The sequence below is a fragment of the Ambystoma mexicanum genome, chromosome 2q (genome assembly GCF_040938575.1).
Source record: "Ambystoma mexicanum isolate Mex_15411 chromosome 2q, UKY_AmexF1_1, whole genome shotgun sequence".
Lineage (NCBI taxonomy): Eukaryota > Metazoa > Chordata > Amphibia > Caudata > Ambystomatidae > Ambystoma > Ambystoma mexicanum.
In genome coordinates, this window is record NC_090924.1 from 113,645,057 (window position 1) to 113,670,988 (window position 25,932).

Genomic DNA, 25,932 nt, shown 5'->3' on the forward strand with positions numbered 1-25,932 from the left:
AGGATTCCGCCCGCAACATGGGACTGAGACAGCTCTAATAGATCTTAAGGCCGAAATAGATGAACGTAGAGACCATGGCCAAGCAGCCCTACTCCTCCTTCTAGACCTATCAGCTGCATTCGACTTAGTTGACCATACAGTCTTATGTAGCCACCTAGACTCTGCAGCCCATTTCTCAAAAGAGGCTATAATATGGATCAAGTCATTTCTGAGTAACCGGACTTCTATCCATCAGCCTCGGCAGATCCGATCCCTATAACTTGCGGTGTACCACAAGGATCTTGTGTGTCACCTACCCTCTACAATGTTTTCACGAAGCCCCTCTTTGACGAAATGGATCATCTGGGTATCGCCTCCACTAACTACGCAGACGATACCCAGATCCTCCTCCTGCTCTCAGGAGTTTACGCCAAGGACCTGGCACTAGTGAATAGAATTTATAGCATCGTTCAGGCATGGATGGCCACCCACAGCCTATGCCTGAACGATGATAAAACTGAGCTGATCATCCTAGGCACCCCAACCTATATATCCAAACTCAGCCCTGACTATGACAACTTCATTATTGATGGGAACAACATAAAAGTAGCCAACGAAGTGAAAACCCTAGGATTTTACATAGACGCCACCATGAACTTTGCTAAACAAGTTACCTCTCTAGCCTCTGCTATTGCATACACATGCAAACTTATCAGAGCTAGCAAACAATTCCTCTCCACAAACAGCTGCATTATACTTGCCAGAGCCCTTATACTATCCAAACTGGATTATTGTAACAGACTCTACATTGGGGCAAATAAACAGATCATTCACAAAATTCAAGTCCTCCAGAACAATGCCTTGAGAGCAGCACTCAAGATTAACAGAAAGGAGCATATATCCTCTGTAAGAAGACAATACAAATGGCTATCCACCTTCGATAAAATTCAACTCAAGATTGCTTCCCTCACACACAAGTGCCTCAACAGTAAAGCACCACCCTACCTCATGGACAGGTTATGTAAAAGAACCTCATCCAGACCAACAAGAACAGCCAACACAAACTGCCTCCAAGTTCCGCGTTTCAAACTCTCCACTATAGGTGGAAATAGCTTCCGAGTCAAGGCTGCGCAGTTGTGGAACTCCCTCCCCCATGGCATCAGAGAACCTCAGCCTTTTGCCAACTTCAGGCAGAACCTGACCAGGTGGCTGAGATCCAATGACATCTAACTACTCTAACCTGCATCACCCTTTAGATGCACCTCCCTTGACTCCCACCCTTTGCTCCTGGAGCTTACTCACTATGTGATTGAAGTTCCATGAGTATCACATCACTATGGCACTGGAGCCACTTGACCTGATATGACCCACTGTATATTACTGTATAGTATAACCCTATGACTATGGAGGTAACATGCACCCTATTACCTCATTGTTCCTTGACCCTGCCTTGTACATACCTGCCTACTGTAACATCGTTGATGTCTGTATTTTCCCACCTATCGTGTACTTGTAACTAAGTTTAGCATATTCTTGTCTGTTTGCGCCCTGATGTCCCAGGGCATGGTGCGCTATATAAATAATAAACTTAACTACAGTTCAGCAGGTGTTCCCTATGCCTGAGAGGCTCCTGTCCCTCTGCAAGGCAGTGCAGCACTTTCTGGCCAACTTGATCACCTCAGCATGGTAGTTTCAGCACATTCTGGGCCTGATGGCCTCCTGTGTGCTCACTGTACATCATGCTCGCCTCAAGATGAGGTGCCTCCAGCTCCACCTGGTGGCCAATTGGGATCAGGAGACTGGGTCTCAGTCAGACAGGATTGAATATGACCGCTCCTACTGCCCAATCTTTGCTGGTGGATGGCAATGATTCAGTGGGAGACCCCTTCACCCCACCAGAGCCTTCCCTGGTGGTGACGACTGACTCCTCTTTCGTGCTGGCGTGCTACTATGATATGATATTTATAACGCACCTATACACAAGTGTTTCATGGTGCGACGAGGCAAGGGAGGGGAACAGAGGGAAGACAGAGACGGTGATCTTGCTAGGCCAGGTGACATTGAGGTGGTGCAAGTGCGGAGGGTAAGGGGGAGGGGCAGTGCAGTACAGTACATAAGATAACTGTAAAAATAAGACAATACATAAAAAGTGCCGCCAGATGGTGGAAAGTGTGGCCAGCTGGTGGCAATTACAGGGGTAAGGGCAGACATCAGGTGTCAAGTGCTGGTAGGGGGCTGTAGGGATACAGAAACAGTCCTCGAGTGCAGAGTTGCCAGGGGGGCAGTGCAGGTGTGCAACTGGCGGGGAGGGGACCTGGGACCGAGATCAGAGGGTAGCCAGGTAAACCAGTGCAGTTTCAGTTTCAACCAGGAGCTCAGCAAGGGAGCAGAGGAGAGAAAGCAGAACCAAACAGGAAGGTCTTGAGGCACTTCTGGAACCTGAGATGATTCTCCTCAAGTTTCAGAGAGGCAGGGAGACTGTTCCAGAGGGATGCCCAAGCAGAGGAAAGCGATCTACCACCAACTTGTTGCTTGGAGAAGTGACTGACCTTGAGAGAATTGGAAGGGAATGAGCGAAGAGCTCGGTAAGGAAGATATTTAGGAAGAGAGAGTTGAAGGTATAGAGGCCCCAGAACGCCTTGTGGACAATGCAGAGGGTTTTGAACTTAATTGTCGCAGCCACTGGGAGCCAGTGCAGAGATTTCAGTCCTGGAGAGATACGATCCCTGGGCTTGAGGCCAAAGACAAGTCTTGCAGTCCTGTCCTGGATGAGTTGCAGAGGGTGGATAGTAGAAGCAGGCAGCTTTAGAAAGAGGCTGTTGCAGTAGCCCAGTCTAGAGAGAACTAGAGTTCTGGAGACAGTGAGCTTCTGGGGGAAGGAGAGGAAAGGAACAATACCTCTGAGTTGGTGCAGCTGATAGTGTGACTTCTTAGAAGACGTCAGAAATGTGAGGAGAGGAGGAGAGTGTGGAGTCGAAGATGACCCCAAGGTTTTTTGCCTCACAGGTGGGAGCAGGAAGAGGGCCAAGAGAGACCGGCCAGAGAGCAACAGGAAAGGTGGGAGCAGGGGTGCTGATGAGGAAAATCTCACTCTTACTGGCATTAAGGCAGAGATCATTTGCGGCCCACCACTCCTGGATAGGGGACAGACAGACAGACAGACAGACAGTCAGAGATGAGAGATGGATAAGAAGTGGCAGAAGGGAGCCTGAAAATGAGTTGTCATTCGCGTAGCACTGAAAGTTGGGGCAGAGAGCAGCAATGCAGTGGGCAAGAAGTGCCAGGTAATGGTTGAACCGCCAGAGAGAGAGGTTAGACCTCTCTGGAACACCACACGTAGAGATGGAGATAGATTAGAGGAAGGACCCAAGTTGGACCTCAGAGAGTCGATCGGAGAGGAAAGAGATCAGCCAAGCCAGGACCTGATTGGTGATACCCAGGTTATCACAGAGACAGTTGAGCAGGATGGCATGGTTGACCGTGTCAAAGGCAGATGAGAGATCAAGTAAAATGAGGCCACAGTGGGTGGTGCAATCAAGGTTGGAGAGCAGGTCTTCACAGATGTTCAGTAGAGCAGTTTCTGTGCTTCTGGCAGCTCCAAAGCCAGACTGATGGTCATGGAGACAACCAACAGATTCAGTGTGAAGATTAAGCTGGGAGATGGCCAGCTTTTCCCGGAGTTTGCCCAGGAAAGGCGTGATGGAGAGTGGGCGATAGTTAGCTGGGCGGGACGGGTCGACGGAGGGTTTCTTAAGAAGAGGGTGCACAAGGGAGTGCTTCAGGGGGGAAGGGGAGTTGTTGCAGAAGTCAGCCAGAGCAGGGGCCAAGGTGTCAATGTGGTCCTTGATGGTTTTGATGAGACTTTTATAGATCGGACTGAAACCTTGTCTGGGGAGAACAGTGGAAAGGAAGAGAAGGAGGGAGGAGAGGGGGCCGAAGAAGGGCCAGAGGAAGAGCACGGAGTAGAGGGGACAGGGTGAGAGGAAGAGAGAGAGAGGATTGGATGTCCTGAGTTTCAGAGATGAAATGAGAAGCCTGGGCCGTGCAGAGGGCCTGGGAGGCGACAGGAGAGGTAGCGACGTCAGCAGGATTGGCCAGCTCCTTGCGGATTTAAAAGAATGTGGCTGAATTGTTCGATGCCGTAGAGATGCAGACTTGGATGTTGGCTCTCTTCTTGGTGCGGACAGAGAGACGGTATTGCCTTTGGAGCAGGCAGCAGGCCAGTTTTTCAGAGAATGTACCGGAAGCACGCCATTTCCTCTCAGCCACCCTGCACTTGCGTTTAAGGCTGATGAGGTCTGAGTCGTACCAGGAGTTGCACTTGGTTTTGGGCATCAAGCGGATCCTCATGACAGGGGAAAGAACATCAAGAGTATCAGAGTTAGCAGAGTGGAGTATTGAGAGGTCTGTGACAGGGTGTGAGTCAGCCAAAGGGGGAGGAGGGGGTTGAGAAAGTGGCGGCGAAAGCCTCAACTGACACATGCTTCATGGATCGGATAACTGAGAAAGTAGGTGGCAGTGCTGGCTTGGCCTGAGGGCTGGAGAGAGTGAGCTGGGGGTAAAGGAGAAAGTGATCACTCCAGGATAGAGGAGTAGTGAGAGGGATAGAAAGAGGAAGGTCTGTAGAGATCAGAACATCCAGAGTATGCCCTGCAGTGTGAGTCGGGCCAGAGGGCAGGATAGAGAGTGCGAGAGAGTCACAGAGATCGTGAAAGAGTCCAGAGGAAGGACGGGAAGCATCCAGGTGGATGTTAAGGTCTCCAAGAAGGAGGAGTTGAGTGGTTGAGACCAGAAGGGAAGAGAAGTCCGCCCACTCTGAGAGGAAGGAGGAGATCTGACCAGGTGGCCCAAAGATGGTTGCCACAGTAAGGCATTGGAGGGGTATGCAATTCATGGCGCATGGTCCAGGACAGCGGCCCTCCTGAATATCAATCTGCTCAAGCTCAGGGCAGTGGGCCTGGCCCTCAAGGTGTTATTGCCCCTCATCAGGGACAGGTCTGTTCTGGTCAGGACGGACAATTCTACTGTGATGTTTTACCTGAACAAGTAGGGTGGCACCCCCTCCCCCTCCTCTGCATGGAGGCAGTATCGATCTCCAAATGGGTCCTAACTGAGGGAGTTTGGATTTCAGCAGTCCACCTCCTGGCGGGCAGTAATGCAGATGCGGGCCTGGTGAGTCACATGGGGTTTAACACCTACAAGTGGGAATTGCACACAGACTCTTTGTTGCCCCTGTTCCAGCGTTGGGGGTTCGCAGACCTGGATTTGTTTGCATCCCTTCTGAGTTCCAAGTGCCCCAAGTTTGCTTCATGGGCAGGACGTGGTCGGAGGTCTCTGGGAGATGCCTTCCAGATCTGTTGGCACGGCCGCCGGTGTTATGCATTCCCACCCACCCCTCTGCCCCTTCGCAAGTTTCAGGGTTCAGTGGATTGCAGCCTCATCCTGATTGCCCCCCACTGGACTTCAAGACCCTAGTTTTCGGATCTGCTGCATTTGTGCTCCCAAAGTCCAGTCCACCTTGCGATCTCCAGCAGTGGATTCCTGACTCAGCTGAGGAAGTGGAACATCCGGACCCGGGCAAGCTGGTGCTGGCGGCCTGGTTCCTGACCAGCTGAGGCTTTAACAGGCTCAATTTTCGATGACATCTGGGACATCGTTCAGCAGGCCAGGAAGCCCTCAACTTAGTCCCAGTATAAGAGTAAATTGGCTAGGTTCTGCCTTTGGGCTTGTGACAATGGTCTGGATCCTCTGACCTGTCCTCTGGATGACGTACTGGCTTTTTCAGCACAGCTGGCTCGTTCTAGAGTTCAGGTGGATACGTGCTGCACTTATTTGGCTGTCATAGGGGCTTACAAGAATTCCCCAGAGCATGTGTTTTCTGCGGCCAATCTGGTGATTTAGGCCCAACTTAAGTGGTTGTCTAGGCTTTTTTCCCTGGTGCATAGGCCGCACCTGGTCTTGGATCTCACTATGGTTCTTGCAGCTTTGCAGCGCAAGCCTTTCAAGCAGATGGCTTCTGTGGACATCCACTTGGTGACACTAAAGACAGTTTTACTGGTGGCTCTCACCTCTGCACGCAGGGTCGGTGAGCTGCAGGTGTTGACATGGTCATCTTGCACACTCACCCGATATTCTTGCCCAAGGTGGTCTCTCCCTTTCATCTGAATCACGAGATCTGCCTGCTGGTGTTCTTCAAGAATCCACAGTCTGAGCCGGAGAGAACCCTGTATTGCTTGGACCTCAAGAGGGGTCCTCAAGTTTGATCTCTCTCTCTCTCTCTCTGACTTTTGGGTGCTCTTCCCCCGGCTCTCAGGCTTCCATCGCCCGTTGGATAGTCCAGGCCATTTCGGAGGCATACACGGCCATGGGGACACCTGTTCCTGAGGGGATGCATGCCCATGCGGTCAGAGCCAAGGCCACGGCTGCCGCATTTCAGAGACATGCTTCTTGGGATGTCATCAACGAGGCAGCTACTTGGGCCACTCTGATGTCATTCTGTCGGCCCTACTCACTGAACACCACCTCCAGGCGCGAAGCAGAGTTTGGTCTGGCAGTTCTGAAAAATCTTTTTGCTTCGTCCTAGATATAAGGCAGGTTATCACAGCTCCACCCTATGTTCTTGTTTGTTAGAATCACCCACAAGGATGGAGGAAAGGGGATTGGACGTATGAGTAATTAAAGTTACTCACCATAGTGACTAGAGTACTCCTAGTCCATAGTCCCCCTTCCTCCATATGTCCCACCCGCCTTCCGCTGCTTGTATGCCAATGGCTAATAGGTAATAAGCAGGGCCAGCTATCTAAGCATCCAATGGGTTGAAAGGGGACTTGGGTGAGGCGCTGGAGGGTGGGGCCTCAGCGAGACATTCCCACGCCCGAGGCTGCGCCCCTGCGCGCTATACCAAATTTAAAGGGGAAGCTCAATTTTTCGCTGCCAAAGTTTCCGGTACCGTCCCCATGTTGGGGGGACACCCACAAGGATGAAGAAATTGCAACTATGCACTATAAGTACTCTAGTCACTAGAGTGAGTAACTTTAATTTTGAGCTGGAACCTTACCTTGTGAACTCGAACTGAGAACTGGTCATCTCCTCCTCATGCACCCTTACAGTGTAAACCTCCAATACAGATCACTACTGCTCTATTATTCACAGGGAGTGCCTTGTTTCACAAACATAGCTGCATAACTGTCTTATGCAAAGGTTTTCATTCTGATATTGCGTTGGTTAAAGTGGTATATAAATCCCTGGTGTGGACACTAATCCCAGATATTCCTTCTCTGAGAATATTTTCTTTTGGAGGCTAGTGTTTTGTTTAAACGTGACACTAGCTCTTGGAGTGAACAATAATCCCTTTCGAAGGTACGAGCATATACTTGATATCCCTGCAGGGAGACTCAATAAATCCTCTGGCAATGCTGCACAGTCGCTTTCAGTGTGACAAAAGCTCAGAGGGTAGCTTGCAGTTTCCAAACAAGTTTGTCTTATTGCCACCCATTCCCAGGACCCTGTGCCCCATGTAATCTACAAACAACTCGGAATTAACTTTTATGACCAGCGCATCCCACCAGCCACTCAGGAACCTGCCCCTCGTGTTCCAGTGTTAAAGACCCTTTCTTGGGCCTATATTTACTAAAGGATATATTTACATGACTGTTCCATGTGGAAACTGCTGATGCATTTTACTAGGTTCACAACATACCAAGCTCAGACTCCTTCTTTGTTCTAATTAGTTGCAGAGTCAACACCTAGTTGTAATGGGGAGGCCTGCTAGGAACTACTAATCGGGAAATGTATACAACGTTAAATGTACACAAACAATTGCACATTCTACACGACTTCCCTTCCATCAAACGTAGTCCTCCAACTGAATTATCTATAGTTAATGTTCTTTAACTAAACTGGTGACACTTAGACCACCACCCAATCTGTCATATCTTTCAATCTCTACGTACGATTCCCATGCAGACCTGTCAGACAGTAGGTTTGCTGAGGCAGGCAGGGTTAGTTTTAAACGTGCCCAGGAGGAAGGCCGGTTCATCTTCTGACTCTCCTCCCCCCACTTCCAGGCAGCTGGCTTGCAGCACAGTGCAGTTGAGAGGGCTGACCCTTAGCTCCTTTTTTGAATACATGGTGGGTGTCCCTAAACCACTGTTTTCAAGAACTGAATTTAAAGAACTAATTATTCATATAGTTATGCACTGAATACCTTTCACTTAGGGCCTACAAATCTTTCTATGTGACATCTTGGATGTATAACAAGAGGTGGGCATGTGGTGGATGCTATTAGTGACATTATTCATTGGTAGACTGTTATCACTGAAGCCTGACACTTCTCCCCTGAAATTCAATCTGCAGACCATCAATTTTTGAGGGCATTTAAGTACTCCCTCATATTGATTAGAAGGTTCCCCATTTACAGTATTTGGGGACATTGATACTATTGAGGAGAATTGCTTTTCAATCACACGTTTTGACCAAGCCAGACCCAGGCAGTGAAGACCATTTGGTGAGCTGGAAAGACTTGCTCCCTGTCCTGTGTACCATCTTGATTAATAAAGTTCATATGGGTCACTGTGTGGCTGTGCTTTCCCCTGATGTTATTGACTAGAGCCAGTGTGATATTCCTAGAGGGACAGGTGCAGGGTTTTGCACCATTCTGCCCTGTGACATCCCTGGATTGCCCTCTAAACTGGGTGACCTGGACTGATTATAGTTTTAAAAAATATACTATGCTTCCGTGAGAGTTAGGCATTGGCTTTGGGTCATTTTGAAGGCTATGATAAACTATATTACAACTAGTAAAGGACCCCAAGTTCATCCCAGTGAGCGGCAGTGTTTATTGACAATTGTATCAGTTAATTGTGCTGAATCCACACAGTAGATGCTGGCGTTGCTATTATTCTACTCCTTAATCTGGTACGGACAATTGGCAATGAGTTGGGTTGTGGCATGATGTTACTACTCTATTTTTAGCTTGGTAAATCAGATCACTGCAGAAATTCCGGATTCCTTGTGGGGACACCTGGCTCCGTACCAGCTGGTCATTTTGGAGGCATTGGAATGGTTTTTTTAGGGATGCTATTGCTGGAACAGATGAGTTTTAGAGTATCACTGCAGTGACGTTAAAGATTAGAAAGAGCACAAAATCTACAGAAAAGGCTCTGAATTTTTTGTGTGCCCAGTCCATTCATGCCTTGAATGACCTATCATATTTTGATATGCCTGCAGCTTCCCATTACAGATTCAGTGTTAAGGTGAGCTTGCGGAACTATGATTTAATCCCACTTGGTCGTTGGTGAATGGTATGCATTTTTTCAGAAGAGCATCCGGAGAGTTATTGTGACCTGCTAGTAATGGTTATTGTTTCTCGTTTTTCAGAGACAAGGGATGTGTGGATCCAGGATGCAAAATTTGCATCTGCTACTGGCCATTGGCTAGTGATGTTTGACTCTAGGCGAGTAAGAAATTGTGTGCTGTGTATGTATAGAATAGAATTATTCTCTGTAATGGTTCTGTGAAAAATATATTTATGACTACGTCCATACACATTCATAGTTCCCTTATTGAAGAAACCGACGGTGGCTTTCGTCCAGGTGATTGGAGGGTTTCCACCATTTAAAATAACAATTTAGTGTTCAGCACTTGCTCACACTATATGGGTGTACCAAGTAAAGTCCCGCACTGCAGCCTTTTAGTCAACAGAATTGTGCAGTTCTAGCACCTCTTTGCTGACTGCTAAAACACAATACATCTCTACCCTCTCTCACCATCCCATCACCTTTTCCAACTTCTACAAAGCATTATCTCCCCTCGTTGTCCCGATTACTCGCTCGCTTCCCCTCTCTCCTTTTCAGATTGCTCTGGCTATTTTACAGGTAAAGGCGCCTCTCTCCACTCCCCCTTCTCTCTCACCTCTACCTTTTCCGATACACCCATGTCCTCTCTCCCCCACTCATTTTCCTCTTTTTTCCCACTTGCTGACTTGGATATGACTGCCCTTCTCACACGTGCCTATCCCACTGTCTCTCCCCTCAATCCTTTTCCTTCACTGATTCCTTTATTCTACTTCTCTTATTCCTTATATTACCTCCCTTCTCAATATTTCCCTTCAAAGTTCTTAATTTCCATCCTCTTACAAGCATCTTGTTATACCTACTCTAAAAACTTTCCGTCGATACCTCTCTTGCTGCAAATTTCTGTCCTCTTTCTCTTCTACCATTTCTTTCTAAACTACTTGAGCACACTGTCTACGCTCAGGTCTCCTCTTATTTAAATCTTCACTCTTTATCACGCCCCTCCCTCAAGTCTGTTTTTTGCCCCTCTCATTCCACCGCGACTGCTCTCCTCCACGTCTCAAATGCACTTCTCTCAGCACGTCATTACAAACGTTCTTCTATTCTTATCCTTCTGGACCTCTCAGCTGCCTTTGATACCATTGATCGATCGCTCCTTCTTTCTTCTTTCTTATCTTGGCCTCTCTGGTTCTGTTCTCATGTGGTTCAGTTCTTATCTTTCGGACTGCTCTTTGTTTCCTCGGCAGGGCATATGTCCTCTTTACGTCTAATGCTCTTTTCCCTCTACACCATTCTTCTCTCCTCTCACTCATCTTACCACTTTTACAACAATACCCAAATCATCTTCTCCTTTACCACATTTTCTGATTCTTGTCACTCTAACGTTTCTACCTTCCTCTCTGCCATTCATCTCTGGATGTCCCACTTCTTGCACTTGAACCCCTCCAAAACAGAGATTCTATTCTTCCCCAGTAACATGATACCTCCCCTCATTTCCCCCCCACTCCCCTGGCTCTTTTTCTCCCTAATTTCTTCATTTTTCCACCTCTGCCCAAAGCCTGGGTTAACCTTTGATTCTTCTCTGTACCCCTCTGCATATTTCTAATACAGCTTGCTCCTGACATTTATTCCTTTTTGATATTCATAGTGCCTTCTTTCTTTTCTTTCCATGCCACTAAGCTTCTTATCATTTCTTTCATTTTCTTACGGATTGAATATTCTGCTCTTTCCCATGGCTTTCCTGTTTGCCACCTTATCTCCCTTCGTTCCGTTTATAACTCAGCTATCCGTCTTTTATTCTTATTCTCTTCATGCACTTCTATTACACACCCTCTACTCTACATTTCTCTTGCACCCTTTGATGCTTGCTTTCCCTTCCATTTCCTCACTATTGTCTACAAGTACGGCAAGGTCTCGCTCCTCTTTCCTCCCTCATTTCTATATACTCTCCCTCTCGCACACTTCGCTCTCAAAACCACTTTCTATTGATTGTTCCCTGACCACCTTGTGCCTCATCCTGTTTGCGTTCTTTTTTGCTTCTCGCTCCTAAACATTGCAATCCCCTTCCTTTCCACTCTTAATCCTCTTCATATTTTGCAAACTCAACTTAAATCTCACCTCCTCTCCTCACTTTCTAACAACTGATGTTCTGTTCAATTAACTTGCCATTTATTCCATAATATTGTTAGCTCCTTTATCATGTTTGGCGGTTTGGCAAAGTGCTTAATAAATGTAAATAAATACATATACCTATGGAGAAAGGTTTTTTCAACCTTTAGGCCTCCCTGTGAGGGATACACTTAACTTAAGGTGAGAGCTAAGTAGGACACCTATAGGTGAGCTGGTCACACTAAGTTGTGCCTTTTGCTAACCTGGCAGCTAAAACAAGCTGCTTGACCCTTCAGCACATTTGGTCTTTAGAGCGCCATCTCCGTGACATGGTTTGCATTTATTAAGGATTTGTATTAGTGGGGCTATGTGAGTTTTAGTCCTACGCCTATATGGTTGAGTGAGGGTAATTGTGACATTTCTCACTAGCTATAACTTCTTTTTTTATCATATATTTCAAGCGTTGAGTGCCAAATTGCATTTTCATAACTGGCAGGTCAGTGCTTGTAAATCAGCTGTGTAAGTGTATTTGGTTACACGCCCCTTTCCCCCAGCTCAGGGTTGCCCTTCCCACCCCTGAATCCAATTTGCTGAATCTAATTTTCTTTATGCTGCATGAGCAATTTGAATGAGGAATATTTCTTTTGTTTAATCATTATTTATAAACTTATCGCAGTATTACAAAATGAAGTGCATATAATGTAGTGGCCCATTTAATTCGTGAAAATAAGCCAGGGTCAAAGACAGGACGGTTGGTATAAACGGCAAGCTACATTCTCAGGAATGTGGTGTTTTCTGGACTTGCAGAAAACAATTCCTGGTCATCATTGGCAATAGTGGTTTTTAATGGATCAGTCCTTAGTGTTTTATTATGAACTGATTTGTCCTTTTTTAAAATTTTGATCTGTTGACTAATTGAACTGATTTGTGCTGTGCATTGTTCTGATTTACAATGTCATTGGATTGCTACACAATAAATTGGACAAATATGTTTTTCTTTTCTAGGGAGAGGCTCTTTCCGGCCCATCCAGTCATCACTCTCCAAATCTGCTCTTTCACGCCCTATTGTCCCCAAAATAGCACCAGCCTCTGAACATTTCTCCAGTAAGATTCTTGCAAATAGTTTGATTTCTGATAGAAGAAAAGAGCTAAGAACCACTGCAAGTAGGTTGATAACTAGATTTGTGTTTGAACAGAATATTTTTGGTTTCTTCACAGGTGCTATTGATCTGGCAGCTAAAAGTGCTGGTATCCTGCCACTTCTGGAAACGGATGATATTGCAGGCATCAGGCCTCTATCCCCTGACCCACATCCTTCAGCTGTCTCAGGAGAAGAGTCTGGGATAAATATTGAAACATCTACAATGGCCACACAAAAGGTTGTTGGTTTGATTTATTGTGTTAATGTATAATAACTCTAAATGTAAATATATTTTCGAATGGATTGTGCCCTCCCACGTATTTTTATCTTTGATATTGAATATCCAGCTTAAGCTGCTTCAGATTTTTTTTTTTCGGCAGAAGGCGCGGTGCCTCGATTGTGTCGATTCTGTGTCCCTCGAGGGGCGTCTCGAGGTTGATGTCATCAAAGGCATATATAGCACGCGCATCGCGCGTTTGCTTCGGTTCTGTTTTTCCGCAACAGCTTTAGCTTCAAGAAATACACGCGCTTCAAGTGACAATTTTGTTATTTCGAAAGAGAATCGAGAACATTTTCAAAAAGTGTTGTGATTGTGGGGCGAACATGTCTTTGACCGATCCCGATCGTATATATTTGTTGTGCCTCGGGGCAGACCATAACACCTCAGACTGCTCCAAGTGCCAGTCGAGGACTGCAAATACATTGAAGGACGAAAGGGGAAATAGAAGATAGGTCGAATCCCTAAATCTCTTACCCCGGCCAAGAAATCTTCGGCCGATGAGTCGAGAGGCGACTCTCCTCGGAGGAAGAAGGCCAAGCAGTCGAGCTAGGAGTGCCCCTCACCACTCTTCTTCGTCTTCGAAGAAGTCTAAGAGAAGGCACCATAGGTCACCTTCGTCGACTTGGTCGTTGGACGCTTTCCCTGAGACGGTTTCTTGCCAAACAAAAAAATCCACTCCGGCCGAGTGGTAGACATTCAGAGCAGAGATGCTCAAAATATTTGAAAAACAGAAGACTCTAAGCCATGCTCCTACCGCGCCTTCGAAAGAAGCTGGGAAGGAAAGGGCTCAAACTACATCCTGCTCGCCCTCAAGCCCGGGACGAAGGCCCGATTCACATCGAGAGCCGTCGAGGCCTCGATTCGATGAAGTAACATCGAAGGATCAGTTGAGCTGAAAGCAAAGGTCGAGGTCATCAACGTCATCAGCACCAGTGGCACATTTGACGTCAGCCAAACCCTCGACGTTGACTTCGATGCCAAAGGCATCGATGCCAGCTGCGCCATCATTGCAAGCTGCGCCATCGACGCAGAGCGTCCTGGTAAAACCTACGGCACCAATGAATTGTTTCGACGGCTCCTCCAGCGTCTAACCCATTATTTACAAAGCCTTGCATACCTGAGGAAACCTATATGCCACTACCAAGAAAATACTATTTTAAATCTCTTACGTCCATACATGAGGAGAATGAACCCTCAGATGGAGAGGCTCCATTTGGCCTCCAATTTGGTGCGCCAAATGTACCAGAGAGTTTTTTTGCAGAGGAGTCAAGGTTGAGAGACCTCTATGACAACCTACAGACTGCAAGTGGGGTGGACACCTCACCTGAGTTGGAGTTTGGGAGACCAGAGGCTGGGGAGCATGCAGATGCATCCTACAGACAACTTGTGTCCAAGGTAGTGGACTACATGGGTTGGAGTTAGACCTCCATTACCATTCGAACAGGATGATCTAACCCCGACTACCTGTCGAAACGCCCCACTCCAGAGAGTCTGGTGGCGCAGGCAGCTACTTTAACATCTAAGCAAGCGGCTTACCCTACCAACCCTCCAGATAGGGATGACAAAAGAGTAAATGGATGGGCAAGGAAAGTATTTTCCGCAGGGAGTATGGCACTTAAATCTGCCAACTCCACATATGCCCTTGCGAAATGTACATTCACTCTATAGGACTGTATTTCCATGGCGGCAGAGCACATTCCCAAAGGGGATGAAAGAGACTGGTTCTTAGCCATAGTTAGAGATGGCAAAGAAGCCATGTGCGAGTCTCTACAGTCAGGTCTGGATTCTGCTGATAGCGTCAGCAGAGCCATGGCTACTAGCACCATTATGCGCAGGTTTGCGTGGTTGCGGAAGTCTGGTTTTGCACCAGATGTGCAATCCAGACTTCTCAACATGTTCTTTGATGGGTCTCACCTTTTTGAAAGAAGGCGGACGAAAGTCTTGAAGTTGTAGACCTGTAAGGCGGCAGCCAAATCTTTAGGTGCTGCTATTAGGCAACCTCAGATTTTTGTTCTAGTGGACACCCATGGAAGGGTAGATCTTTTTGCTACTACTCAGTTGGAAGAGCGAGAGAAATGGCGAGTCGAAGGAGCAAAGATTTCCTCGTGGTGGACGAGGAAGGGGTGCAAGCCAGCTCAAGCAGGGGCATCCTTACCATCTGCCACTGCATCAGCCACCTCAAAACCTCTCGGAGGTCTTGAGTCACAGTTCACCAGTGAGAGGCAGACTGTCTCAGCATCTAGAAGAATGGCAAGACATTATTTAGGATGCTTGGGCTTTGGAAACCATAGCCCACAGGTACTGCCTTCCTTTTATACAGAGACCTCAGAACAATCTACCGGGGAACCACTCTTTGAGGATTCCAGATCTGCTCCATGTGTAGGAGATTTTAACCCTGTTCATGTTCCCATGTTCAAAATGGTCACACTTTCTGAGATCTTTCAGGCCCTCCAACTCCAGGATTGGATGGTGCCATTTGACCTTCAGGATGCTTATTTTCATGTGCCAATACATCTCAAGCACAGAAAATACCTGAGGTTCTCAGTTGGAGTTTTTCATTATCAATTTCAAGTTCTGCCATTCGTGCTGACCTCAGCTCGAGGGTTTTCACCAAACAGATGGCGGTGGTGGCAATTTGAGTAGAGGGGGGGGATTTACGTCTACCCCTACCTGGACGATTGGCTGATCAGGGTGCGTTCTCCCGAATGAGTCCTGGATCATCTCAACGTCACCTGGCACTCCCTTCACAGACTGGGGTTCTCCCTCTATTACCCATTTGACACCTTCTCAGAAACTCAAATTCATCTGAGCTGTTCTGGATACATCCTTGGGAAAGAGGTGAGGGCTCAAGACATTCTTCAGATGGTCACCAAATTTCAAAGTGCTCAGCATCTCCCAGCCTTTGATTTTTTGAGGTTGCTCAGCCTTATGGCAACCTGCATTTTTCTGGTGCCAGAAGCCCGGCTTACAATGAGATCACTTCAATGGACCCTCAATACTCAATGGTCTCAGTTCTCAGGAAAGATGTCAAACCTACTTCAGGTTCAAAGCAGGGTTGCACAGGATCTTCTATGGTGGGCCTGCAAGGACAATATTCTGAAGAGAGAACCTTTTGGCAACCATGGCCCTAGGTAACAGTAGTGACGGATGCCTCACTCAGGGGGTGGGGAGCCCATGCCAAAGATCTGACAGTCAGCGGTCGTTGGTCTCCATTGGAGTCCAAACTACATATCAATCTTTTGTAGCTGAGGGCAATCAGACTAGAACTGAAGAGCTGTTTGCCCTCTGTACGGGGTAAGAATATCCTAATAATGACAGACAACACAGTGGCCATGTACTACCTCAACAGGAGAGGAGGTGTAGGGTCACTACCACTGTGCAGAGAGGCAGTGCAGCTCTGGCACTGTGCAAATCAGCCGTTCACCTAGCCGAAGAGGAGAACACGGTGGTGACACTCTGAGCAGGCAGAGCACAGTCTCCCACGAGAACTAGCTCAGGAAGTCCTTCAGGAGTTCCTCACCCTTTGGGGAACACCTCAATTGGATCTGGTCGCGACTGGATGTCAAACAGAAGTGCTAACTGTTTTGCATCAGGGAATTTCCCCCAAGAAGAGGTCTGGGAGACGCATTTGTGGTGGACTGGGAATTTCTACTCCTGTATGCGCTTCCTCCAGTCCCCGCCGTTCCTCACATGATCAGGAGTTCGAGTACGTTTGGGAAACACATGATCCTAATTGCCGGGGATTGGGGCCGGGGGACGTGGTACCCGGATCTTCTGTGCATGTCCATCTGCCCTCCAATACGTCTTCCACAAACAGAGGACCTTCCCTCGTGAGAGGAGGTTTGGGTTCTTCATCCAACTGTCAAAACACTCAGCCTTCACGCTTGGTTTCTGAAAGGCTAAGATACAAGGATTGGGACCTCCCAGATGACGTAATTGGAGATGTGCTTCATTGCCGTTGGTACCTTTGCCGTTGGAATAAATTCTGCAACTGGTGCAGAGAAAAGAATGTAGATCCTTTTCTATGTAAAACACTGGATGCTTTATCCTTTATGCTATGTTTAGCCAACCTGGGGCTCCAGATTGGTACTTTTAAAGGCTATTTAGCGGCGCTGTCCATCTTTTAAGCGCTCGTCGGAGGAATGCTCATACTTAAAAATTCCACTGGTGACACAATTTCTAAAAGGGCTCGCTAATGTGTCCCCCCCACCTCCAATCACCGTTCCGGGTTCCAGTTTGGCATGTTAATTTGGTTCTAAAATTTGTAATGTGTCTGCATTTTTGAACCTTTACATTCATGTCCCTTAAGGTTGTTAACCTTTAAAACCATTTTATTGGCAGCTCTGACATCACCCCGTAGAGTGAGCAAGCCACCTTTTACTATCGTCCACTAGGATAGGGTTGTTCTAAGGGTTAAACCTTAATTTTTACCTTAAATCATTTCTGATTTTCACATAGGACAAAACATGTTTTTCCTTGTTTCTATCCCACCCTCATCCTAGCAAGGAGGAGGAGAGATTAGATAGGTTGGACCGTCGTAGAGCATTAAGCTTTTATATATCTAGAATGTCAAACTCTATGAACGATCAGCTTTTCATTGGTTATACGGGCCACAAACTGGGTCAGGCTGTCTCTAAGCAGACCTTATCCAGATCGATCATTCTGGCCATTTCAGAATGTTACAGGCTAGCAGGGAAGTATCCTCCAGAAGGTTTAATGGCCCATTCCCCCAGGGGCATGGCTACCTCTACAGCCCTGCAAAGGGGTGTACCTATAAAAAATATTTGTGAAGCGGCAACGAGGTCTACTATCCACACGTTCACAAAGCATTACTGCCTGTAATCTTCCCTCGGTCCGATTGGTAGCTTTGGTAAAGCAGACCTGCACTCGGTTCATGAAAAAAATTAAACTCTACTCACTCCACCAAATCAAATACTCCTTTGGGAGTCTATCAAAGATGAGGAATGCGTGGGAGGACACAATCCATTTGAAGAACAAGTTACTTACCCCTGATAACTTTCTTGCGATTGGATGTTCCTCCCATGTATTTCTCATCGCCCTCCCAGCATACCCCACAGTAGAATTTGCCATGCTATTATAGCTTTCGTTCCTTCAAGGCTGAGTACGTTCATTCCTCTGGTTATGCAGGTATTTCTGATGTAAGTAAAAAAAAAAAAACACAACTGAAGCCAGCAGGCGCTGTGCATGCCATATATGCCTCTGATGACGTCATCCTCGAGATGCAGGCCCTCAAAGGACATCGAGTCGACGCACAGCGCCCTTGTTAGGGAGAATTCTCAGAAATTTGCTAAGACCCCCCCAGCTCTTTTGCCGGACTTTAGGACTTTTAATTTCTAACCCAGAGAGAGTGAGACCTTTTTCCCACTCTCGTGTATTTTGACTTGGAGTCTGACAAACTCCATAGGCATCATCTTAACATTGTGACACACAGCACCTTCAGTGCAGTGTCACTGGGAAGTCTTAGATTTCCCAAAGGTTTAAATACCTTCTCTTTGTGAAACTACTGTTTCCAAGAGCAGTGAAGTGAAATTGACTTTACTTACATTTTGTAACTTTCTAGACCCGGCACACACTATCTTACTATAGGGTGCTGGAGGGGTTACTTAGTATCCCCTTTGTCTAGTCTCTCATGTAACATGTTTGTTGTCCTTTCTACAGTTAATGGCTGGTGGCAGTGGTTTACTTTCTACTACCATAGTGTGTTTTTACCACGAGCTTCATTCGCAGCTGCAGTAAGGCACCCATGGGTGCTCATTTTGCCAAAATGGCCCGGTTTCTTTTTTCGCCATTTCTTGTTGGAAAGGTCCTTCTTGAGATTTACTCTGCACGCCAAACGACATTTGGCCCCTTTGTTCCTTTTGCCTTTGGCGGGGTTCACGGGTGAAACCCGCCTCTGGCTCCAGTATGTCTGGCAGGGCCAGGAAGTGAGGGGGATGCCCACAACTCCCTGTGCTTAATCCCCTTGGTTATGGAATGCACCCAAAGGTGATTGGCCGGCTGGCTGTCCTTGGAGGACAGCTACCCTGCTGTGTGTTTGACAGCTAGGTGGGAATGAATGGGCGAAAACCTGCATAAAAGGCAAGTCTTTTTGGCTTGGAAGGCAGAGTCGGTCACTGGACGGAGGAATCTGAAGAAGACCTTGGAAGAGACACCTACTGTATCTCCTGGACCGTTGGTTAGCCTTGGGAAGTCCTGCTGCAGTGCTGAAGCTCTGAATTTGCCTCGACTAGAGAGGCCCTGCAAGGATAACTTCTCCCCTTGGGTTGGTGGGACCAATCAACCCCAAAGTGAACTCGTCTGGACATCCTCTCTGTGCTGGCTGTACTTCTGCTGCCTGAACCGAAAGGCCAGGGAGAGGAACACCAGATCGAGTGTATCACCTTTAAATCAGACCCGAGCACCAGGAAGATCCTCTGGAATTCCCTGAAGCAGGACTGACCAAGCCTGAGCCACCACAACAAAGTGTTGGACCCCAGATGCGAGGAAAGTCTGAAGTGTTATCCGAGAACCGCAGTGTTGCTATTTACTATAACCGCGAGGAGCTAAAACCGCTAAGTGACGCTGAATTGAAGTTTGGCCTGCGCTGCCGACCTTCCCATTGTGTTGCAGGAGTCCCCAGACGTCCTCCCTCATGTCCCCACGACTGAGGACCAGGAACAGCAGGATCTGCAGAGCCACACAGGAACAGAAGCCAGCTGCAACCATTTCTTATAACCAAAGGTACTGTAAACCTAAGAGGACTTACCGCTTGTTGTATAGCCTTACTTGTTCTCAGTTGAGACTTGTCTTGGTTGCCATTGCAGAGTTGCTTGCAGCTTTGCTCCTCACAAGCCTCCCAGCTTGTGGCCCTTCAAGTTAATCTTATTTCTACAAACCTTTCTAAAAACATGGTGCAAGACTTTTACTTACCTGCAACAAAGATCTTCAGCTCCCCTAGACTTTGTTTAACTAACATTGACTATCCTGGCTTCCTGAGAGACTTTTCTACCTCTGACTTTGTGCTTTTGCCTTTACCCCAGGAAAGGGCTAATTTACTTTGCATTGGAAGGTTTAAAAAATACTTACCAGTTTATGAATTATTTGTTAACCTTTGTTTTATTCCTCTATCCAAACCATTGCACCCAAACTCAATATTGCTCTGAATGTACCAGTGATAAATTGATGTCCACAGTGTCCTAGCTATTTGTCAGCTAAGGGTGTGGGAAGTGTCTGTCTACCATCCCCAATGGGTATCATCTGATTTAGAGGAACAGAGTTTGTTTTGAAGTGTATCATAATTGTTACATGTTTTGCTCCCTTCTGAAGAATGCTTATATAACTGACTGTTGAATACATTGATGATTGTTTAATCAAGAAACCTTGAGTATAAGTGTTTATTTGAATAACTGTCACTGTGAAACTCTGTGTTACAACCCTACGGCTCACATTGACCCCTCTTGAGATGAGCCTGGCTGCACAGCCACAATACCAACATGTGTAGTACAGACTTCTACCAAAGGTTGGGTTCCTATTGCCAGGAGGTCAAGGCTACTGTAGTCTTCCAAAGGATACTGTACACAATCTTGCCTAACAGCCCTCTGCCGGAAAAAAATTCCATAGCAGCTGCAGCTGGATGTCGAATATCAGAGATGAGGAATACGTGAGAGGAACATCCAGTTGAAAGAACGTTACCAGGGGAAAGTAACTTGTTCTTCTTCATCATTGGATCTTCATTAATATTCATAAATGTTGGTTAGCTCTGGTCTGTTGGTTGCTTTATGCAGAGGCTACCAACTATTTGTTGGTCTGGAGTATTACAACTTGTTTATCAAAAGTGAGAGGTGCCGACCAAGGAATTTCTGCAATAGCAACCCTTGATTATGTTTACAGGCTACTGACAATGCTCCTTGCAATCAATGCCCTGCTCAGATTGTTTCTTTCTGCCATTGAGTTTGTTCATGGAGCAGAGGGAACAGTGCTGAGGCCTTTGAAGGGATGATTGTAAGGTTTATGTGATAGTACCAGGGCCCCGATTGTATGAAAATGGATTTTAATATTTTAAGAAATGTCGGGTCTCAATTCTTCGTGCATAGGCCGCAGGGAAAACACTTGTTTTAAATGATGCCCTCTGTGCAAGCACCGGTTCTTGTCAATTAAGTAGTACAGACTATTTAGTTGTTTCCTTACAAGATTCGAGAAGGATACTTTATCCTGGACCTGTACACATTTTATGGCAAATACAATACAGAGTAAAAAAGGAAAAAGTTTGGCCATTGTTGTGAAATCTATCCACAGCCCTCTGGTGAGTGTGATGAGACCTGTCCAAAGTGGAAACAATGTATCCACCAAGTTAGACCAAAATGCTCTCAATTGTTAACATAACTGAGCAGTCAGCCTTCACTCTTAGGAAGGTATACGCTGGTACCAAAGTACAAATAATCTGACCTACAATGTATCCTGTGTGGTGTAGTAATATATACATATGTTACTACTAGTGTGTGGGAACCCCTATATTGAGGACGAACATGGTTAAAATAACCTGTTCTATGGACTTTCGTCCACTCGGTACAACCACTTTTGAGCTCGCTATACTCTTCACAGAAGAGAAATATCCATTTCCAAATCAGTCGGGAGCCACCCACGTGGGCAGTCCTTCACCAAAATGCAATGCTACTCTGAACAAGAGTACCATCAGCGACACCAGGCACATATTTCAGACTTGTTGGGCTTCCTCAGAGCAAAGTATCCCCGTGCAATGATAACCATAGGGGCTGATCATTCCCCCATAATAGATGAGCAAAGCAAGTTAAGTAAAAAGGCTTTACTTGCCTTCAAAAGTCGGGGCAGGTTACATACAGAAGAAAAAAGTTGTGGGGGGGGTGCTTTAGATAACTATTCAGGGAAAGCAGCAAAAAGGAAATTGTATGTAACCGCTCCTTCCCAGGGTGCTCTTTGGCATAAAGATGGAAGCTTGTTAAAAGATGGCCATTGATTCTTCGGTTCATCCAATGAGCTAGCTGGTTAATGAGGGACACTGTGTTCATTCCTGACCAGTGGTAAATTTTGGGGACAATCATTAACAAGACTAGTAGGTTCTGTGTAAACTGACAGGCTTTTCCCTTTTGGGTAATTCTCCCAGGTTTGGTGGAGACATAAATAGTCAATACATCTCTTAGGGAGAATTTCTATTTGCAAGTCTTATACTTATTTCCTTTGAGCCTCCCCCCACCACCACTGATGCTGGACCTTTCAGATTTTGTACATTTATTTTGAAGTTTTAGTGAGGTTTTCCATTCCCACTCCTGTGTTGTATATACTTTTGTTCTGGGAGCACTGGTTCCCCCTTCTTAGGTTATTAGTGCAAGGAGAGTTTTCTCTTTGCTCTGGTGGCATCTGTATTTTTCTTAGGGCAGCACCCTTCAACTTCTGTGAAGTGCTCTCAGTGGGCTTTTGGGGGCCCTTAACTATGCTGTTTTGGGTGCTCTGTGTTGCCCATGTGCCTACCAGTGCAGGGGATGTCCTCTCCTTTTTATGGCATATGTATTATGTCACTGCAGCACAAGCCATTTTCAATGGGTTGCTGTGTGGGGGACACTTTGTGGCCCCTTTATCTTGTCAGAAGTAACACTTTTTTGTTACTTTCCATGCTTCTTCCGAACAGGCTGGTGGCAATGGATTGCTTTTTACCTCATTTACAGTTGCTGCCATTTTAGCCGCTTAATGCATGTTAGAGGACCATATACAAAAAAGATACTACTCATGTCCTATTCAAAACGCATGGCCTTTGTTGACAGTCTTTTTACCTCTCGAGTTGGGGTAGGGTCTTCCCCCTTCATGCATCTTCAGACCTTTCCCTGGAAAGCCTGGGAAGAATGGCCAGTGTGGGCAAACCAGCAGGAAGTGGAGAGCAGGGGTGCCTGCCCCTAATCACATTCCTCTAGAGGGCATGGCTGTTGCTGGTTAGATTCTGGGAGGCTCTCACTATTGGACAGTCACCTCCAAGTTTGGATTTAGCAAAGTCCCTTATTGGAGCAATGGTGTAACCCTCAGTCAGCCAGATTGCTTTGTTTTCAGAGTGGAGCTGGATCCAAGAAACAAGTCAACCACTGCAAGACAAAAAACAACAATCTAGGGGCGGCAGCGGTCTGCTGCAGGAAACCTTCTGTTCGACAGGGGAGACTTTTTCATGGTCCTGCCTCCCCTTTGACTCATGGGCCTAACAGTCCGCTCTCCTGCTCGACCTGTATCACCAGTCCCAGGCCCAAGGAGTTTGGGTCTTTGCAATTTGTCTGCAGCACTTGGCACTAGCTTGCTCCTTTTCAAGCACTTTCATCCAACCTGGGTGTTGGAATCTGTGTGGGCATAGTCAGTGCTTTGCTGAAAGGCTTTAGCACTGCTGTATCGACCTTTACCAGAAGAGGACCCTACAAGGAACCCAAACGCCAACCACCAAGTTTCTGAGGGTTTGCTCACCCAGTCTGTGGTCAGTGCAAGAAGTGACTCCGCCCAGTTGTCCAGGAGGAACTATTCTTTGTCGTGGCACTGAACCAGGACTTTCACCACAATCTGAGCTCTCCAGAGGAACCAGCAGAAACTGCTGGTGAGCACTCTCTTAAGCACAACCTGATGACACAGTACAATCCCAACGACTGAGGCCAGTCTTCCCTAGTGATTCTTGGGTCCTAACTTTGTGTGGTCTCTAGGGATAGAGCTCCCTTTTTGCCCATCTCTATACCCATTGGGAGCGAAGTCCTGTTTACCTTCACGGTATCTGGACTGATACCCAGGTTTGAGGGTCGTATCAGCTCATGCACCTGAAGGCCCTAAGGCAAAGGGCGGCGAAGATCTTCACATTTGTCCACAAAGTGAAGGGTGAGGCTCTGCGGCCTCAGTCAGTGGTGCACGGCCTGGAACAATACTCCGAAGAATAAGCATGTCTGCAAAAGAAAAAGCAGCAGCATCGAAAGCGGTACAGCATCCTGAGGGAGCCCTCTCACCAACATTTGTCTTCATCTTTGAAGAAGAGCCACCAATCCAGGGAGTCCCCATAGCAGCCGGCGCAGGTACCTTTTCCATCCCAAACCTCCAAGCCGGAGGAATGGGAGAACTTCCGTCTGAAGATGGACATCTTCACCAAGGCATGGGCGGCTCAGACCTTGGCACCTGTGGCGACGGTGCTGTCATCTTTGGCTACGGCACTCCATGGAACCACGCGTCAGTTGCGACTGGCAGCGTACCTTCTGCTGACCACTCACACACACACACCAAAAGGCTTGGACCTGGACTAGACAGAGGCGCCCCCACCTTTGGGAGTAACGGCCTTGTTGCAGGAGTCACCTTGGGCGCGGCCTGCACCAACCAGTGTTGTGGACTCTGAGGCTACGCTGGAATATGTCCCACTCTCTAGGGACGGTTTCATGTCAAAGATATACAACATCTATGGCGAGGAGTGTCGACCAGGTCCCCTTTTGGCTGGAACCTATGGGTACTAGGGAGGCAAGGGATTTCCCAGAAAAATTCTACCCGGAAGGATAGGTTGTGATTGGCCAGGCAGAGGGCCTGCAGGTGGCCTGTGGCCTCAACTCCTCCCCTGATATTGACATTTTGTCAGCTTCGACTCCAGGAAAGCCTCAAGCTGCCTTCCACTGCTTGATGGCTAAGGTGGCCAGTAATCTGGGACCATCTGCTCCATCCAGGTTGAAGGTTCATTATGAACTTTGCAATATTCTGGATGATGGCCCCAATGAAGTACATTCCTACCCTTCAATGTGGCATTGTAGGCCCCCATATTGGAGGTATGGGAGGAACCTGCCTCTATTCTGGCAGTGGACATGGATCTGGTGAGGAAGCGCCACCCCGCTGCGATGGACCCGGCTTTTTTTTTCCTCCCATCTAGCACTGGTTCTACAAGCCCTCGATCTGCAGGACTGGTTGATTTTTCTGGACCTTCAGGATGCCTACTTCCATGTGCAGATTCATCGAAAACACATGAAGCACCGAAGGTTTGTGGTGCGTCAATGCCATTTCAAGTTCAACGTCCTGCTGTTCGTTTTTTGCTCAGCTTCCAGGGTTTTCACCAAGCTGCTGGCAGTGGCAGTGGTAGCGGTCTGCCTCTGGACCGAGGGCATTTGTCTTTCCCTACCTGTACTACTGGCTCGTCCGATCTCACTTCCCAGATCTAGTGTTTGAGCATCTGCTCCACATGTGCACTCTATTGCACAGCCTGGACATTTCCCTGCACTTCAAAAAGTCTCCGGTTTCGTCGTCCAGACCCTCTGATTTTTCGTAGCGATCTTGGACTTTGGCCTCAGGAGTGCTTTCCCAACTGAGTGGCTAACATTTTTCAGGTGGTCAATATCCTCCAATCCCAGGAAACAGTTGCAGCCTCGGCTTTCATGTACCTTCTGGGCCTCGTGGACTTCTGCATCCTGCTGGTTCCGGGGGTCGAGGCTGCGCATGAGATCGATTCAGTGGCTTCTCTGTTGCCAATGATCACAGTTTCTGGGCCGCATGTCAGAACCTCTACAGGTCTCTAACCAGGTGAATCAGGATCCTGCATAGTGGGCTGTGCAAGACAATTTGCTGAGAGGCTTGTTGCTTCGCCAATCTTGGCCCCAAGTGACGGTGGTCACTGATGCATATCTGACCGGTTGAGACACTCACCTGTCAGACCTAATGGTGAGCGGACTTTAGTCTCCCGCAGAGGCTCAGAAACATATCAACTTGCTAGAGTTGAGGGCGATCAGGTTGGCCCTAGTCACTTTCCTGCCCTCTGTGAAACAAACGATTGTGCTGGTCCTGATGGACAACACAGTGGCCATGCATTACATCAACAAACAAGGTGGTCCTTGCCTCTGTTCAGAGAAGCAATGTGACTGTGTTTATGGGCACAAGAGAACAGAGTCTCTAACGGCGGCTCATCTGGCCAGACAAGAGAATGTCACAGAGGATGCCTTGAGCAGATAGATTTCAGCCTCCCAGGAGTGGAAGCTCTGTGAGGAAGATCTGGAGGAGATCTCCTTTTGAGGAAGTGCTCAAGTGTACCTCTTCACGCACCAGGAATTGCAATTTGTTCTGCTTCAGGGAATGTTGTCAGCTGGGAGTTCTGGTGAACGCACTGAAGGTCTTGC

At 47.2% G+C, this 25,932-nt stretch overlaps 1 protein-coding gene across 2 annotated transcripts in view; it reads left to right on the top strand.

Moving 5' to 3' along the window:
- CRAMP1 (cramped chromatin regulator homolog 1) overlaps positions 1-25,932 on the top strand; it is a 1,760,184-nt gene that overhangs the window by 1,298,370 nt on the left and 435,882 nt on the right. For both annotated transcript variants that reach the window (XM_069646975.1, XM_069646973.1), the window contains exons 15-16: positions 12,387-12,485; positions 12,600-12,760. In XM_069646975.1, the coding sequence (XP_069503076.1) occupies positions 12,387-12,485; positions 12,600-12,760 (260 nt within the window). The remainder of the gene's footprint in view (positions 1-12,386; positions 12,486-12,599; positions 12,761-25,932) is intronic.